General features: G+C 44.6%; 1 protein-coding gene across 2 annotated transcripts in view; it reads left to right on the top strand.

Moving 5' to 3' along the window:
• The window catches only part of DPYSL3 (dihydropyrimidinase like 3), a 100,771-nt gene that overhangs the window by 29,164 nt on the left and 55,916 nt on the right, over positions 1 to 15,691 (top strand). Inside the window, exon 1 of one of the 2 annotated variants that reach the window (XM_016150316.2) lies at positions 12,005 to 12,181. The exons of the other annotated variant lie outside the window; for it this stretch is intronic. Within the exon in view, the coding sequence (XP_016005802.1) occupies positions 12,143 to 12,181 (39 nt within the window). The 5' untranslated portion in view covers positions 12,005 to 12,142. Of the gene's footprint in view, positions 1 to 12,004; positions 12,182 to 15,691 lie in introns of those variants that run through there. 2 annotated transcript variants of the gene reach the window in all.

Below are 15,691 nucleotides of genomic sequence, written 5' to 3' on the forward strand. Positions count from 1 at the left end.
AAAGCAAGGGGACCCGAGGACCAGTCAAGAGGGTTTATTGATACCACCCTCTAGCAGCCATCACTGATGGAGAGACCTACAGCCCTGGGGAAGGAGAATACTGCTCGCCTCAGTCAGACCTCTCCAGAGCCTGGGCGAGGGCCTGGGTAGGGGTGGTTGCGGAGTGGCGAGGTGTGTGTGTGTGTGTGTGTGTGTGTGTGTGTGCGTGTGCGCGCGCGCGCGCATGCCTTGCCTGGCTTCCCAGGATGTGGTGTTACTTTGAGGGTTCTCCACTGGTCATTGGTCAAGGGAAGAAGAGCAGCTTGTCCCTCACTCTGTCCCCAGTAGTGGGTAATTGGCTGCCTCAGATATTTTTCTCTTTTATTGATGTAGTCATGGAAAACAGCCTACCTGTGTTCTCAAGTGAATAAGATATTTTCTATTTTACTTGAAAAAATGTCACATGAGTATCATTAGCTCTGTCCATACTTCTGTCTTTCCCATCTTATGTTAGTTAATGAGAAATAATCAGTTAGCAAGATCATAGTAAATATGTCAGCACTAAGTTACGTCAAATCAGCCTTCTGTGGAATCTCTTTTCTGTTGGATCTTTTGCAACAAACTTCACAATGAGGTGGCTTCCTGTGAGAACCTTTCACTGTTCTAAGGTTTTAAGCGAGGAGATCTTGGATTCTATTAAAACAAAAACTAGAGAACTTATAGGAAAGCTCAACTTTATGGTGATAAAATAAGGAATAAATATAGATTCCCCTTAAAGTCTATAGTACATATATAAATATTTAGTAACCTTTTCCTTTATAGCTACCCCTTCAAGTGATGTCCAGTGTTCCTACGTAGAAAAAGAAAGTGCCCCCTGGTTTTAATTTTAATTAAGGTTGAGCCAAAAATATATGGTATTTATAATACTTGTTTTTCACAATAGCATTAGTTTAAAACCCTCTTTACAGAACCATTGTTCTACTAACTAGCCTCTTGTTATACATTTCTTTCTCTCACGCAATAGAGAGTTCCCACGGAATGGATAAACTAGGCAAGTATCAATAATAAAATGTCATTTCCGTTGCCAGCAATACTGTGGAGATTTTGGAGGTCATTGTAAATTATTTGTGGCTATGAAGCAATGAAAACAGGACTTAGTTACTTATTAAAGTATGCATTAATGAATTATGCATACCTTTCTGGAAGATGCTCAGTATACTGTGCTAGAAGTCTAGAAAGTCCTTATTTATTTGGTATATGATTACAGCACAGAGGCAAGATTAGTATTTGACTGAGGGGCTCCATTTTTCATTCACTCACTGTTACAGGGACTCCAAACATATTCTTTTAATCAGTCTATGCTGTAATGATATACATTGGCAACTCTTTTTAAAGGATTCAACTCATCCTTCTGACTCGTAAGACCTCTCCCCTCACGTTTCTGTAAGCGTATCCACTCAGCTCTTCTGCTGACCCATTTTATAGGTGAGACAAGTAAAGCTTAGAAGATTTTTCAGGCTATTAATTCCAAAGTTAAAGCATTTGAAATAAGTTTGGAAAATCTAAGTTTTAATGTATTTCGGTCTCTGGTTCTTACTTCTTATGTTCACTATCTCCAATGAAAAATTAGTTCCTAGACCTTCAAAACTGACCAAAAACTCTGCCTGAGACCAGGTCAGCATCTAATATTGGGCTTCTTGAGGTCAGAAATCCAGAGTTTCATTTGGAATCAGTGTATAGAGGTGACATGTCCAACAAAGAAGTACTCATTTGTTGACACAACAGTTATGTGTAAAAGGCACCATTTTTCATTCCTGTCTCATTTGGGAATTTGTTTAGAGAAACCTGAGACTGGGCCCTCAGGCATATATGTCTCTGCCATTCCCACTTCTCTGAAAAGATAGGAGCCAGAGGCTGACGAGGCCCTGTGGCCCTGGAGCATTTGCTGTAGCTGAGTACAGGAAACCAGAGGAAATAAAACAAAGGACATACAGCCAAAGTCCCTTCCTGGAGACGGATGGGAAACCTGGAAAATATAAACGGGGTTACAGCCTTGCACTTGGCGGTTGGCTGGCTATTCTGAGCCTCCATCCAAGAGTGAGTCTCACATCCCTCATCTGGGAGTGAGCTGTTGTGCTGTACATGGAGGGATCTGAATCCAATCATGTGTGTTTCCACTCTGCCCAAGGGTGAAACTGACCGCACTCAACCGTGGTTTAGGCAGCTCCAGCACGTGTTCTCAAACATGCTTTTAGCAGAGGGTCTGGTGGTCTCAGGATTCAGTCTTCTGGTTTGGGGCCCCATCAGGGTGGAGTAGGGGTGAGTTGGGGAGGGGTAGTTCCCTGAAGACAATTCACTGCTCTCTCAGTTCTGAACAGGCACCAGATTGCTTAGGAAAAGTACAATCCTCATCTTTGAGATACAGAGTCCCTATTCTCTAAGGCCGAAATAACTCAGAGCCTCCAAGTGATCTGATTTCAGAAATTCAAATGATGATAAGCCAGGGACGGGTGGCATGAAAGGCCAGCCCTATGTAAAGGAAGAGGAAGCAGCAGGCATTATGGCTAATGGAAGAATACATAGTCTGTTCAAAAGGCAGCTAGTATTCCACTCCAGCTGACGGGCACCAAGTTGTGTCCATAGCTCAGAATTGTCAGGTTTTCTAATTAAAAAAAAAAAAAAAAATCTAAGTTTGAGTGCAAAATCTATACATTTAGAAATATTGACTAAATAAAAACATCATGCCCATGTTAATATTAATTTACTACCAGCCTTGCTGTTACAGGTTGGGGGTTCCTGAAAAGCAGATTCTGGGAACGAGAATAGAATGCAGGAAGTTTATTGGGGGTGTCAGTGGGATCAACATCTATGGAAGGGAAAGGGCGGGGAAAGAAGAGAAGGTTAGTTTAGGATTGGGCAGAGCAGGAAGTCGAGCTGTGGTAGGGTCTTAAAATCTTTAGCTGACCTTGCCCACCTGAAACTGGATAAGTCGCCTTCCATGGCTAGGGTGCCAGACCTGTGTATGGTCACATTAAGCAACTATGAGATCAGGCTGCCCTTTCAGGGGTGCCTACCTTAGACAAGGGCAGTTTCAAGAAAGGGCTGAGCATCAAGGGTTGAGAGCACCTGGGGGAATGTGTCCTTCAGTCCTGAACCGGGAGGCAGGTGGCGTTTCACAGCATCCACTGCAAACCCCTCCTCGCATTGCTCCGATTTTCTTCCTGTGTAAGTTCTAGGAGCAACGGCCCTAGGATCTGGGGGTACCTCTTGTCTTGAGGGGTCTCAAGGCTTCTTTTCCCATAGCTGGTCTTAGGGCCACAATCATACTCATTATTGTCTTTAACTACTCTAGATTCTCCTCCTTCTTAGCTAACTTCTCCACTGGTCCAGGTGGTTTACTTGGTGTTGGGATTTGGACCCACATCTCTGGGAGGGTCATAGTCCCTGGTCACTATGCCCTTCTCAGGTTACAGCTGACATGCTTGTCCATTTACCATCACCACTGGGAAAGGCAGTACCTAGAAGAACCGTGTGCATCACAAGGATGTCATGCGTGCGCCCGCCTGCCCCCACTGTGTACCAGCAGCCCCATCTCCTCCTGATAATCAGGGCCCTACAAGGATGCCGAGTTCTTCCCTGTTTAGTCACTGGACACAAAGAGCCCCAAGTGCCCTGTAGCAGCTGTAACTTATAGTTAAGTAGGACTCTTGCTATGCCCTCTGTGGAAGCATTTCCCCTTCGGAGAAAAGACACTAAACAACCCAGAGTTACAGAGGTGGGAAGCACGTATTTCCTAGTTGTGTCCCTGGGAGTAAAGACAAAAAGAGTCACTCCTGCTTCTCTTTGGTTCTTGAATCCATGTATTCTTCCTTTTGGGACACAGCACCATATAGAGGGCATTGTTTTAAAATGTCCAGTGCATCCTGGAGGATGGTGCCTTATCCTTGCCAGGAATCCTCTCTGAATCGGTGCTTCAGTTGTGCCTTTCTTAGGCTGTTCCTCAATGCTCAAGATGGCAGCTTCAGGGTTATGTGGTATTTGATCTAACTTGTGGATCCCATAGTCACATGACCTTCCATGCATCTCATTTGCTTTTAAACAGGCCTTGTGATCTGATGTGATGTTATGTGAGATCCAATGTGAGTGAATCAAACATTTCTTGAGCCCTCAGTGTAGACTGAGGCAAATCCATACCTAGCATGTGTGTTCATTTCTATAAAAATGGACCGCTGTGCCTCCCAGTGTGAAAGGAGACCAATGTAGTCAGGTAATCACCGAGCGGCTGTGAGTATCTCTGAGGGATGAAGCCATATTGGGGCGGCGGTGTCGCTCTCTCTCGCTTGCGGAGTGGATGTTTGACAGCACCAGGAGCTGGGTCAGCATTGGTGAGTAGGTGCTGGTTGCCTGCATAGCCTCCATCCCTGTCACTGTTTCTACTCCACCCACGTGACAACATCGGGGTGGTCGATGATGGAGCTTGGCTGATGTCAGCTGGCTGAGTCATTTTGCCTTCCTCATTGTTTATTGCCTCCTCTGTGATGGATGCTTTGTGGGGGGCATTAATATGTAAAACTTATATCTTCGCTCCTCAGGCCCAATGCCATCAGTCCACCATATACTTCTACTCAAGGACTCCTTTTCCTTGATCTTTTAATCTATCCCTTCAGCGGCAGAGCTTCCTAGGAACACTTCAACTCTGCTGAGGAGTCTACATATAATCGTGAGCCACTTTTCTTTCCAAAGTAGATGAATGACTAAGTGCATTGTCTGAAGCTATGGCCATTGGGAAGAGATCTCACTATTCTGTTAACAGCACCCTGAGTAGGACTGTCATGTGGCCATGGTCTATTTTCAGTTTTCTCTGTGTGCTAAGCCAACCTATTTGTAAATCAGGTCAGGCTCAGCTGACCATAAGGACCATAGATGTGCGCTAACAGAAAGTTCCTGGAGCAGTAACGGTGGGTCACATGGGGGACTGGACCACCTGCTCAAGTAGTTAACTTGTGCCCTCTAGTCCTTTCCATGATCAATCTTGGACGTTTACGATGAATTACTGCTAGGCTAACTTGATCTTAGGACTTGCCAGGTCTGATAGAACCTAGCTTTTGATGGGCGTTCCTGGCTGTTTGGCCACTTCATGACCCTGATCCTCCCTTCCATTTCTACTGGGCTCCGGTACCACTCAATAACCTATTTTTCAAGTAGTACATCATCCTCTTGTTCCAGAATCCTATGGGTGCCAATTGTGATATTCATATTGGGACTTGCATAACCTCTTTGTGGTGACTTTTCTCACCACAGATACCTCGAATCCTATAGGATTTATTGGATCAAATAGCAGGGCTGTTTGCACTGCCTATGGCTTTGAAATAAATTGCCATCAAAGCTTGTGGAGAATGCCTGAGGCCATCAGAATCATTCTCCTCTAAAGAAGTGAATGAGAAACTCCATCTGGGCGAAGGAGGTTTGCACCCCTTGCTCATGCTGGTATAAGTTTGATTTTGGGATAAGCGCATGGGAGTATTTCTCTGTGGCTATAATATTTTTTTCTTTTTTGGTTTATGTATATCAAGGGTAGAATTGCTTATCAGGTTACTTCTGTTAATAGACTAATCACCACTTTGATTTTCATTCTGTGACGCTGGAAGTACATGACTAAGATGGCTCTGTTTGAACTATAGGTAAAATTAATAGACCTCAATGAGTTCATGGGCAGTTTTGAGATTAACTATGTATTTATTCACATTAAAATTGCCTAGACAAGTTCACAAAGGCTTGGTATGTGATTTTATGCATTCAAAACTCTTCTGTATTTGTTTTGGGACTTTTTTTTTTTTTTACCCTTCAAAGCAGAACCAGGGGGAAATGTTTCCCCATGTTAATATAGCAAAATATAAATTTGTTTTTTTTAAAGTACAAAATATTTTCAATAGTCAAAACTGTATAAATGGCTGAGCACTTATTTTAGATATTTTGGCAATTAAAAGTAAGACAGATATTCTTGACTTTCCCTTCTACTCAATTCCATCCCCCCCCCATTGATTTTACTCTATTATAAGCATCATAAAAGAGCTGGAAACTGCAAAGATAAATAAGATATAGTCCTTGACATAAATGATTTAAGCAAATAATAATAAGAACATTAAAAGTAATGGAATGGCTACCATCTAATTAATTTACTTTGTACTATGAGCTTTACATGAATAATCTTATTTAATCTTCAATATGTTCCCTGCACTTTATTCCCCTTTGGACTATCTGTGCCCTCCTTTTTCTCTGAACCAGCTTAGGTCCCATGCTCTATCCTCGATTCCCTTGAATTTTTCTCTCCCTTCTCAGCAAAGCCCTTGTTAACCTTCACACCCTACCTACTCCATGCTTGCCTTATACAGCTATACATGGCTGGAGGAATATCCACAACATGCTTACGGGTCTTTCTTTAAACTCATGGCCACTAAATGAAGGGAATCCTTAGTTGCTGCCAGTTGATCACGCCACATTTCCCTAGTTCCTCTATTCTCCTAGAAACTGATTTCATACCAACTCCTCTCCCCTATAACTGCCGATACCTTCTCCCAGACTGTCTCAGCTGATGGCAGAGAAAATGGACACAGTCACAAGAGAACTTCTATAAACTCCCTCCTTGAAATTTACCTAGCTACCTGTCTTCGTGCCAATATACTCTCCTTTAGTTACTATGAAGAAACCATCCCTGCTCCTTGCTAAGGGGCAAGGCCTGCATCTGAACACTAGATGTCACCTGCGTTGCCTATTCAAGAATGATAGAGCAGTTGTCCCATTTCTCTCCTGCACCATGAAGTTTCCTCTCCTAACCGAGTTAGCCCCATTGGCATGCAACCATGATACTAATTCTCTTATATGAGATTCTACTTTCTCTGCTAGTTACAGGTCCAATTCCCTGCCCCATTTGCACAAAACTCCCTTGAAAGTGTTGACTATCTTGGATGTCTTCAGTTTCCACTTTGATTTTCACCCCACAACTTCATTAAGACACATACACACATAGTAGGTACTCAGTAAATATTACTTGAACAGTTTAATACATGCTCACAAAAAAAGAAAACATCATGAGATGAGTATCAAGATATTTATTTTATCTTTGACCAGGTGCTCTGGTCAAAGTCCTCAGTAGCCAGTGTTTCCATATACTTATCAATGCTCAGCTCTCATCTTCCTTGACCTTTCAACAGCAGTTAAGTGAACACATTCTCTGCTTTGAAATAATTCTGTTTCTTGACCATCAGAACAGGGTATCTGCATGTTGTTCCCTCTGCCTCATTGACCACTCTCTCTGCTTCTTTTCTCGGTCACTCATTTCCCCTCAGGAGGCTTACTTTCCTCAGATTTCTTTATCTACACTCCTTTGGTCATCTCATCCTGCATTGTTACTTTAAATAATATCTAGAGGCTGACAACTCCCATACTTGTCTCTCCGTCCCAGCTCTTCCTTTGGATTTCTAATCTCGAACTTCTACCTGCCTGTTCAACATTTTACTTGGATGTTTAACAGAAATGCCCACAAATGTACTGATGTTTCTCCCAAATCCCATTCCTCCTATAGTTTTTCCCATCACACTTTCACCCGTGAGCTGCTAAGGTTTAGTGTGAACTTTGATTTCTCTTTCTCTCACAACCCAGTCAAATTCATCACCAAATACTGTTGGCTTTACCTTGAAATAGATCCAATATCTAAACGTTTCTCACTGTTTCCACTGCCACCATCTTCTCACCCTGCCTTCTGCGACCTCTGTATGCAAAGTCCCATACCATTGTTAAGACAGTAGAATGACTTTTTATCTCCCATCTCTTTTTAAATCTTCAATGCACTTGCCATCATTTTAAACACTATATACTTCAATTTTCGACTCTTGATTTTTCCCTTTCCTAGAACAGAAGCTTAAAGGGGTCAGAGATTTTGTCTATTTTATTCAGATATTTGTATCCCTAATGCTCAGGTATTCATAGTAAGTACTCAGTAAATATTAGTTGAATGACTTAATAAACCATTACAAGAACATTATAAGGTAGCTAATAAGATGCTCAATTTAGAGATGAGGAAACCAAAACTCAGAAAGTCAAAGTAATCTACTAAAGGTCACAGAAATAGAAAGTGCATGAGTTATAATATGGACTGAGGTCCCTCTACCCCTGAGTCCAGATCCTTAAAACAGTACACCATTCTAGGTTCTAGTCCATACTTTTTCCTCTGAATTCAGTATCAGTTTTCTTTTTTTTTTTTTCTTTGAGAAATTTTTTAGCACAAGCCTCTTGATCTTCTCATATACTTTGATGGCAGTTCCTTTCAAAGCCTCAGCTTTCTAATCAGTGCTTAAGTACCAAATCTATTCCACGGAACCATTGTTTGGCCCATGTGTCGCCTTGGAATTTTGCGTCTGTATCATATTAGCAAAGTGATTCCTCACCATCTTGAATTCAACTGCTTTGAAATCGAGAATCAGGAAACTCTAAGAAGACTTAGAGAAGCAAAAATATTCTTAAATCTAGATTCTAACCACACGATCTTTAATTACAGGAAGGATTTTACTCCATCTGTTTACTCTTTCTTCAGACACAATTTTAAACATTCTTACAGTCACTCATCTAATAATTATTGATCAATTTCTATGGGCAAGGCCCCATTTCACACAATTAAGACATAAAAGTTATTAAAACAGACATATTTCTTCCCTCAAGGAGCTTATATTCTAGTGATGGGAAGGAAGACAATACTCAATAATAAATTAATATGTTATGTGGTAAAAATTACCATGAAGAGAAATAAAACACAGAAGGGGGCTAAAAAATGATAGTTGGTACTCTCTTGACAAAGGTATAAAGTCAACTCTGTGAGATCTGGAATATTATTATTATTATTACTCACCTCTAGAACACAAGTACCTAGAAAAATAATGGCATAGAGTAAGCATAAGTACAAGGTGAATATTGCGTGAAATTGTGAGAATGAATGAATGAATGAACAAACGAAGGAATGATGGTGAAGAAAAGAGCCCAGTTAGGAGGTTACTACTGTAGTCCAGGGATAGCTGATAGTGGCTAGACACAGACAGCAGCTTTGTAGATGGAGAGAAGAGACCATAGTCTGGATATATTTAGAAGACAGAATCAATAACATTTCCTGACACATTAAATATGCAGTGCAAATTGGATTGGATGGAAGAAGTTTGGATGATGCCAAAGCTTTGGAGTGAGCAACTAGAACAAAGTAGCCTTGATTCAGGTGTGAAAGTGTCTACTAGATGTGATAGATTTGGTGGCCAAAGTTAAGTTTCTCTGCGACCATAAATTACGTCTCTTTGTGTCTCCCTCTCCCTCTCTCAGAGTTTCCTGAGATACCTAAAGCCAAGTGCTGCTGTGTATCCAAGGAAAACCATTCAGAGTCATTCTACTGTGGAAAGCATCCATGCTGCTTCCACGCCTCACCCTCTTGGCCAGACACAGAGGCATCTTGTGTTGATGGCCGCCTTTCTTCTTACTCCTTGAATAAGAAAGGCACAGCCAAGAAGACTTTTTCCTTCAAGCTCATCTTATATACTTGATGTTGGTTTAAGAAAGAGAAAGATGATTGAAGGGAATGAAAGAGGGAAAAAACAGTGTTTGTTGTACGTTTCTGATGAGGGCAACAGCTTGAACCGATTAGTTGGTTATTGTGCATTCCTGTGCATGGCTTGTCACAGCAGTCTGAACCGGAGAAACTCGTCACAGGTCCTATTCTGCATGGCCTCTCACAGGCAAATCTGACCTCAAAGAGTTTAATGAAGTTTTGTAATTTGAACCCCCCCTCCCCCCCACACACACAGACACAAACCAAGTGACCAAAAATATGGTATAAATCTCTTTAGTAGAGAGTGTTCTGGATTATAATGGCAGTAACAGAGGAGATAATTAAGATGCAAGACAGGCAAAGAAACCCAGAAAATTGGGGGTGGGGGGGGGTGGGAAGCACTGGCATTTCTTTAGGAGTGTAAATGTCCCCTGCATATTTTTGTTTATCTTAAGAAGAACTAGCAAGATCCCTTCAAACAAGTTGGGGGCAGTAAAACCTATGGAAAAGATTCAGAGACCTCTCTGCAGGGTTTCCTAGTAGTTAATTCTCTTTTACTCTGCTCTAAATATAATCCTGCTTATTTGCATTCCAATCCCCAGAATGCTTTGTAATTTCACAACTCTTGGCTAGTGGTCTCAGCACTTGAGTGTTAAGAACAAAGCAAAATGTTTAGGGTGTGCCTTTGGCTTCAGTCATTTCTTTCTTTCTTCACTCCGCCCCCTCCCTCCCCCACCCTGTGCTTTGCAAAAGAGTTCAGGAGGGTAACCTTTGCCTGGTATTGATTGATTTTCCTAGCCAAAGTATCACTGAAGTGAAGTAGAGAGTGCTGTGGGCTTTCCCTGTGAGGACTGCATTCAGTCCCGTTACCCATGAATAACCAGAAGCTTGGATTAACTCATGAAGGGGGTGTCTCAGGGGGGCTTAGTCTCTCCTTTGATTATGGGACCAGGCTGCTTCATTTCAAGTTTCTGGAAAACCTAAGCTGAAGCATTCTGTACTCTCTTTCTGTGGATGCTTTGTATAGCTTCTGTATTGCAAAGTAAGCCTTCAATTTAAGGAAGCGATGTCCAAAAGTGTGGTCAGTGTACTTGCATTACAGAAACGTGAATTCAAGATCCCTAGCACAAACGTAGTCATGCTTAGTGATGTCTACAGAACTATTTTGTAAGGCTTTGGGATCCACAATTGAGTGGGGATGGGAGGCGAGGATTTTATAATCTTGGCATAGCAAACCAATTTAAATGTTATGGTTAAGATTCCTTTTCTGGAGAGTGGAGGAAGCTCCCCACTGGCAGCACCTCTTAGCCACCACTCACAGTACCCCCTCGGAATTTGCCTCTCTTGGAGTTTTAATTTGAGCGAGTAGCTAAAGAACAATATATTCCAGTGCCGAAATGGGCATGTTTTTTGCTTCTAATGGTATAGTGACATTTGTCTATCAGCCCTGCCTAAAGTAAACTCAGGGTTGCCAGCAGCACACATGGTTGACTCAAAATCCATGGCTGCACACCAGGAACTTGCCGGGGCGTCTGCCTCCCCGCTCAGGTGTTTTCTACTCTTTACGCACAGAGCAGCATCAACGTGCTTTTTTTTTTTCCTCCGATTCTGAAGCCAGGCAGTGTAGTTTTTTAAAACATATTATTTTGAGCCTCGTTTTTAAATTCAGATGTTAACTGACACGGTGCTCCTCGCTGCTCTCCAAGAGTGAGTGGCCCCTTTACATTTTCTGATACGTATTTTTATGGTCTCCGGATAGAAGCGGGCTGGCAAGGCTGCACAGTCTGACCAGCCCTCAGCTTTTTATGAGATTGCGCTGGCTGTTTGCACACCCAGCGACCAGCAGAGGTGGCGCCCAGCCCTTGGCTGTAACAAAGGCAGCGGCCGCCCCATCCAGCCCGCACGATGGCGGAGAAGGGAGGAGGGTGGGTTCCGGGAGGGACGTCTGGAGCCGTCACCTTTCTGAAATGAGAGTGGTGACAAGGGAAATCGGACCAGGGTCTGGTGGGAGGCGTTGGCGCTTTCCCGGGCTTGGCCCACGAGGCCGGGAGGGCAACGCTAGAGCTTCTCTTCCTGCGCTGGGACTGCAGCATCCTCACCCCGAAAAGTCCCTCGCGCCCCCTGGTGGTCGTGGAGGGGGGCTGGCTCCGCCGCACTCACAGTCACCAAAAAAAAAAAAAAAAAAAAAAAAGAAAGAAAAAGAAAAAGTGGGTGAGGCAGATGCAAAAAGGAAAATCAATAGGGATAAGACAGAAGGGGGAGGAGTCGCGGATCAGCCATTCTCGTCTTACGGGGCCCAGCTGGCACCGCGAAAGAAAAAAAAAGCCCGGCGTGAACGGGAGTGGAGGAGGGCGTGTGTGGCGGGGGGGTCGGGGGTGAAAGGGGGACCAGGGAGATTTACTATTGTCTCTGGCAGCCACCGCGGGAGCCCAGGAGGGGGGCGGAGGCGAGGGGAGGCGGCGGCCGCGGCCAGCGCACCATTCGCTCCACCTGATCGCGGGCGCTGTGCGCTGAGGCAGGCGCGGGCGAGCGGGAGCAGAAGGAGGGAGGGACGCCGCCGCTGCAGCCGCCGCCGCCACCATGTCCTACCAAGGCAAGAAGAACATCCCGCGGATCACGGTGAGTCTCCGCGCCGCCGCCTCCCTCCCTCTCTCCGTCCGGCTGCACCGCAGGCGGGGCGCCTCGGATCCCCGCCGGCTTCCCTGGTCGGGTCCCCGGGGAGGGACAGGGACCCAGGTCCGGGGGGTGGAGAGCGGCGGTCAGTCCAGCCGGCGCGGCGGGCGCCACCCAGACGGAGCGACCCTGGGGTTTGGGGAAAACAAAACAAAGAGGAAACCCAAACAGTGGCGCGGAGAATTTTGGATTGTTCAGGCTCCTTTCCCACCGCCCTGTAGTTCCCGAAGAACGCAGGGCTCAGGGTCCTCCTCGGATCCCCGCGCCCCCTGGGGTGTCGGCGTGTGCTGCCCCCGGGGCCAGGCGTGCTTTTTTGTTTAAGGTTGCTTTTGGTGAGATGGGGTATGGGAAGATGACACCTTTCTCTAGGGGTCCTTGGCAGCGAGACCACATCTCTCTCCCAGATCCAGCCCCGTGGCTCTGCCCGCGCCTCAAGGGTGGTGGGTGTCTGGACTGCCCGTCCTCACCCTGTCCCCTTCTTGCCTGCCTTCACCCCGATATATATTTCAGTGCGTCATTTTCGGGACTGGACAGCTAACGTGGCTGTAGCAGAAGGACCAACTTTTTTTTTTTTTCTTTTTTTTGCCCACGATGCATTTTACATTTTTCATGTCATTTCTCCTCATTCCAAGACAAGACTGAGTTTTTAGAGCAGAGTTTAGTTTGCGGTCGCGGATAAACGCCGTGTGTATACCATGTCCAACTGCCATTGTGTGCAAGACAGAGCCACCCGCGGCCGGCGAGTGTCAGATGCGCTGAGCGGGCGCCTAGACAGGGTGGAGAGGGGACATGCTATTATCAGATATAGAAGCCACATCTACACCAGCATCCAGAAAGCGCTCTCACAGCGCAAAATACCGCGCCACGGGCCGAGATTCCTCCAGGATGCTCGGAAATGATGCCCCCGAATGCAAGGGGCACGGGACAGGATAGGATGGGCATTAAACAACAAACAAACGAAGACAGCAAAACAACGAAAGATCACTAACATTTGTTAATTTTACACAAAGCAGTGCAGTCGTGCTTCGTCTATAGTGAATGAGGTGTGTGCAGTTTTTGTGTAAGTGTGTAGTAAGGGAATGGGTGGCTACTCCATCTTTGCAAGGCGAACAAAGGAAGTGATCAGCTGGCCCCTGGGGAGGCTCTGCAGCTGCCCAAGGGCAGAGCTGTACCTGCTTCTGTAGTTAATTTGCCTGAATCCATTAGGTTTTACTGTGACCATGAGTCTGTTTGCACTTGTTGGGTTGTGCCTGGAACACCCCATGTGTGACTGCAGGACCTTCCCCTCTGTAGGCAGGAGGAAGCTTTCCTTGCTTCTAGTGCACTGATTGCCAAGTGGTTTATTTCTGTTGCTGCACCCTACCTTTTTTATTCTGCACAAGTGTGCCCCACCCCTACCTGCTGTCCACCTGGTCCCTGGGGAGAAACACTCCTGGGGGGGGGGGGAAGAGTCGGGATAGGTAGAGATCTTTTTTTGTTTTTATTTTTATTTTTTTTTATTTTTTATTTTTGCCAGGTATAGTCCATTTTCCTTTGCCATTACTTGATATCGTTGACTTCATATTATTGGAGAAACATTGTCATTTACAATGCTCAGTATTTTCTCAGTGCCAATTGTCCTTGCAAAGAGCTGCGAAAGTCGTCATAAGGAAAAAGAAAGCCAATGTGGACAAAAGCTCAATTTTTACACTTATTTCCCTAACTCAGGAGAGGCGCGCCCTAGCTCTCATGCTATGATTACGTGCGGGAAGTGTGCTGTGCATACATGCCACTTGCTTTACATCCAGCACTCGTTTGCCAATTCTCCTTTTTGGCAAAGCAGAGAATAGATTGTTTGTTGTTTTTTTTTTCTTCCCCGTCTGAAGATTGCAATGGTTCTTCTTATAGATTTAGCCTGCGAAATGGCATTGAGGGCCACGCCCATTCTTCTAGGCATCACTCAGGCACCTTTAAGGAAAGAAACCAACATTTAGCCCTGATAACTTACTTGCCTTAGAAGCCCCAATACATGTGGCGGTGCCCTAATGCCACGGCCAGGGGTGCAAGGGGTTCCCTTTTGTTCCCGTTTGGATGCTCTTCCCTGGGGTGCATCCTTCATTTTCAGTGCGGCTTCCATCCTTTCTCTCCGCGCGTGGGGCGTGGTGCTGCATAGCAGCCTCCGCTTGAAGCCAGGGCAGTGTCCCCAGCAGCTGTGACAGGAATGTACAGTGCTTGTGAATTTCCTCAAGCCAGGCTGCCTGGTATTCATTGTTGAAAGGGGCGTGGGGTAGGGGATGTGGCAGAAGAGGGGTAGGGGATGCTGGTCTTTGGGAGCAAGGAATCCATTTGTAGATTTTTTTTTTAGGCTTTGTGTTTGTATTTCTATGAAGGAGGACTCTATTTCAGAATAAAACCCTTTTGTACCTTTGCATGTCTAAAGGTGATTTTGGTTATCTCCCTACTATAAGGGTTAGATATTTATCTTCCTAGATAACATAGGAATATGGACATGGATATAGTTACACAGAAAATATTACTGAAGTTCTAAATATAACATATATTCCCAACTGTCAGTTCTAGTACATTTTTTCATGGTAAGATTATGGAATTTGAATTAAGTTTACCATCCTCTCTATATTCCCTTCTGTGAAGGCTGCCCCACCCAGTAGCTAAAATGTCACTATAATCTGAGGACAGATGGGGGCATTCTTTCTTGGCTTGATACCCTTTACCTTCCCATGTACCACCCCCAGCCACAATTTTGGGGGCCACAGTAAGGTTATGTTTGTTTGTTTGTTGTCTGTCCTTCTACCTATTTTTGCTGTCCTCCTGAGATTAATGCCTTCTTACTACCCTGTGTTTATTGACTTGCCGGAAGTGTGGGTGAAGGGGTTTCTCTCTCACCGGTAGAACTGGCTAGGCCTTTCCCTGTGGGTAGCTCAGGCTTCAGATGTCACCGTGCCCTCTGAGGTCAGCTACACGTATGACCTGTATATTCTACCTCAACACCAGTCCTTGCTTCTAAGTGTCAGACTGGCAGTTTGGAGTGGTCCAGCAGATCAGAGCAGGAATCTTGTATTGTCATTTACCTGTCTCCACTCACTGGCACAGTGCTTATAACACATAGATGCCTAATGATGATAAAATAAATTAAAAAATGAATGAAAAATTGTTCCTAATAAGAATAGCTCACACCTATTGAGTGTTTATTACATACGTTATCTCTTTTCATCCTTGAATCAACACCGAGAGGTACTAGAGTTATCCCTACTTTATAGATAAAAAAAAAAAAAAGTACCTGGAAATCAAATGTATTTGCCGCAGGTCAGAGCTGTAATAGTAGAGGCAGGACCCAAACCTACACACCTGGCTGAAATCAAAGTGCACGCTCCTCACCTCCATACTCCTTGTTGTGTCTCTGCTTCTACCATCATTACTACTTGGTGTTTGTAGAGCAGATGGTTTAGAGCAGGAGTC

This window comes from Rousettus aegyptiacus, unplaced genomic scaffold, assembly GCF_014176215.1.
Source record: "Rousettus aegyptiacus isolate mRouAeg1 unplaced genomic scaffold, mRouAeg1.p scaffold_m13_p_7, whole genome shotgun sequence".
Lineage (NCBI taxonomy): Eukaryota > Metazoa > Chordata > Mammalia > Chiroptera > Pteropodidae > Rousettus > Rousettus aegyptiacus.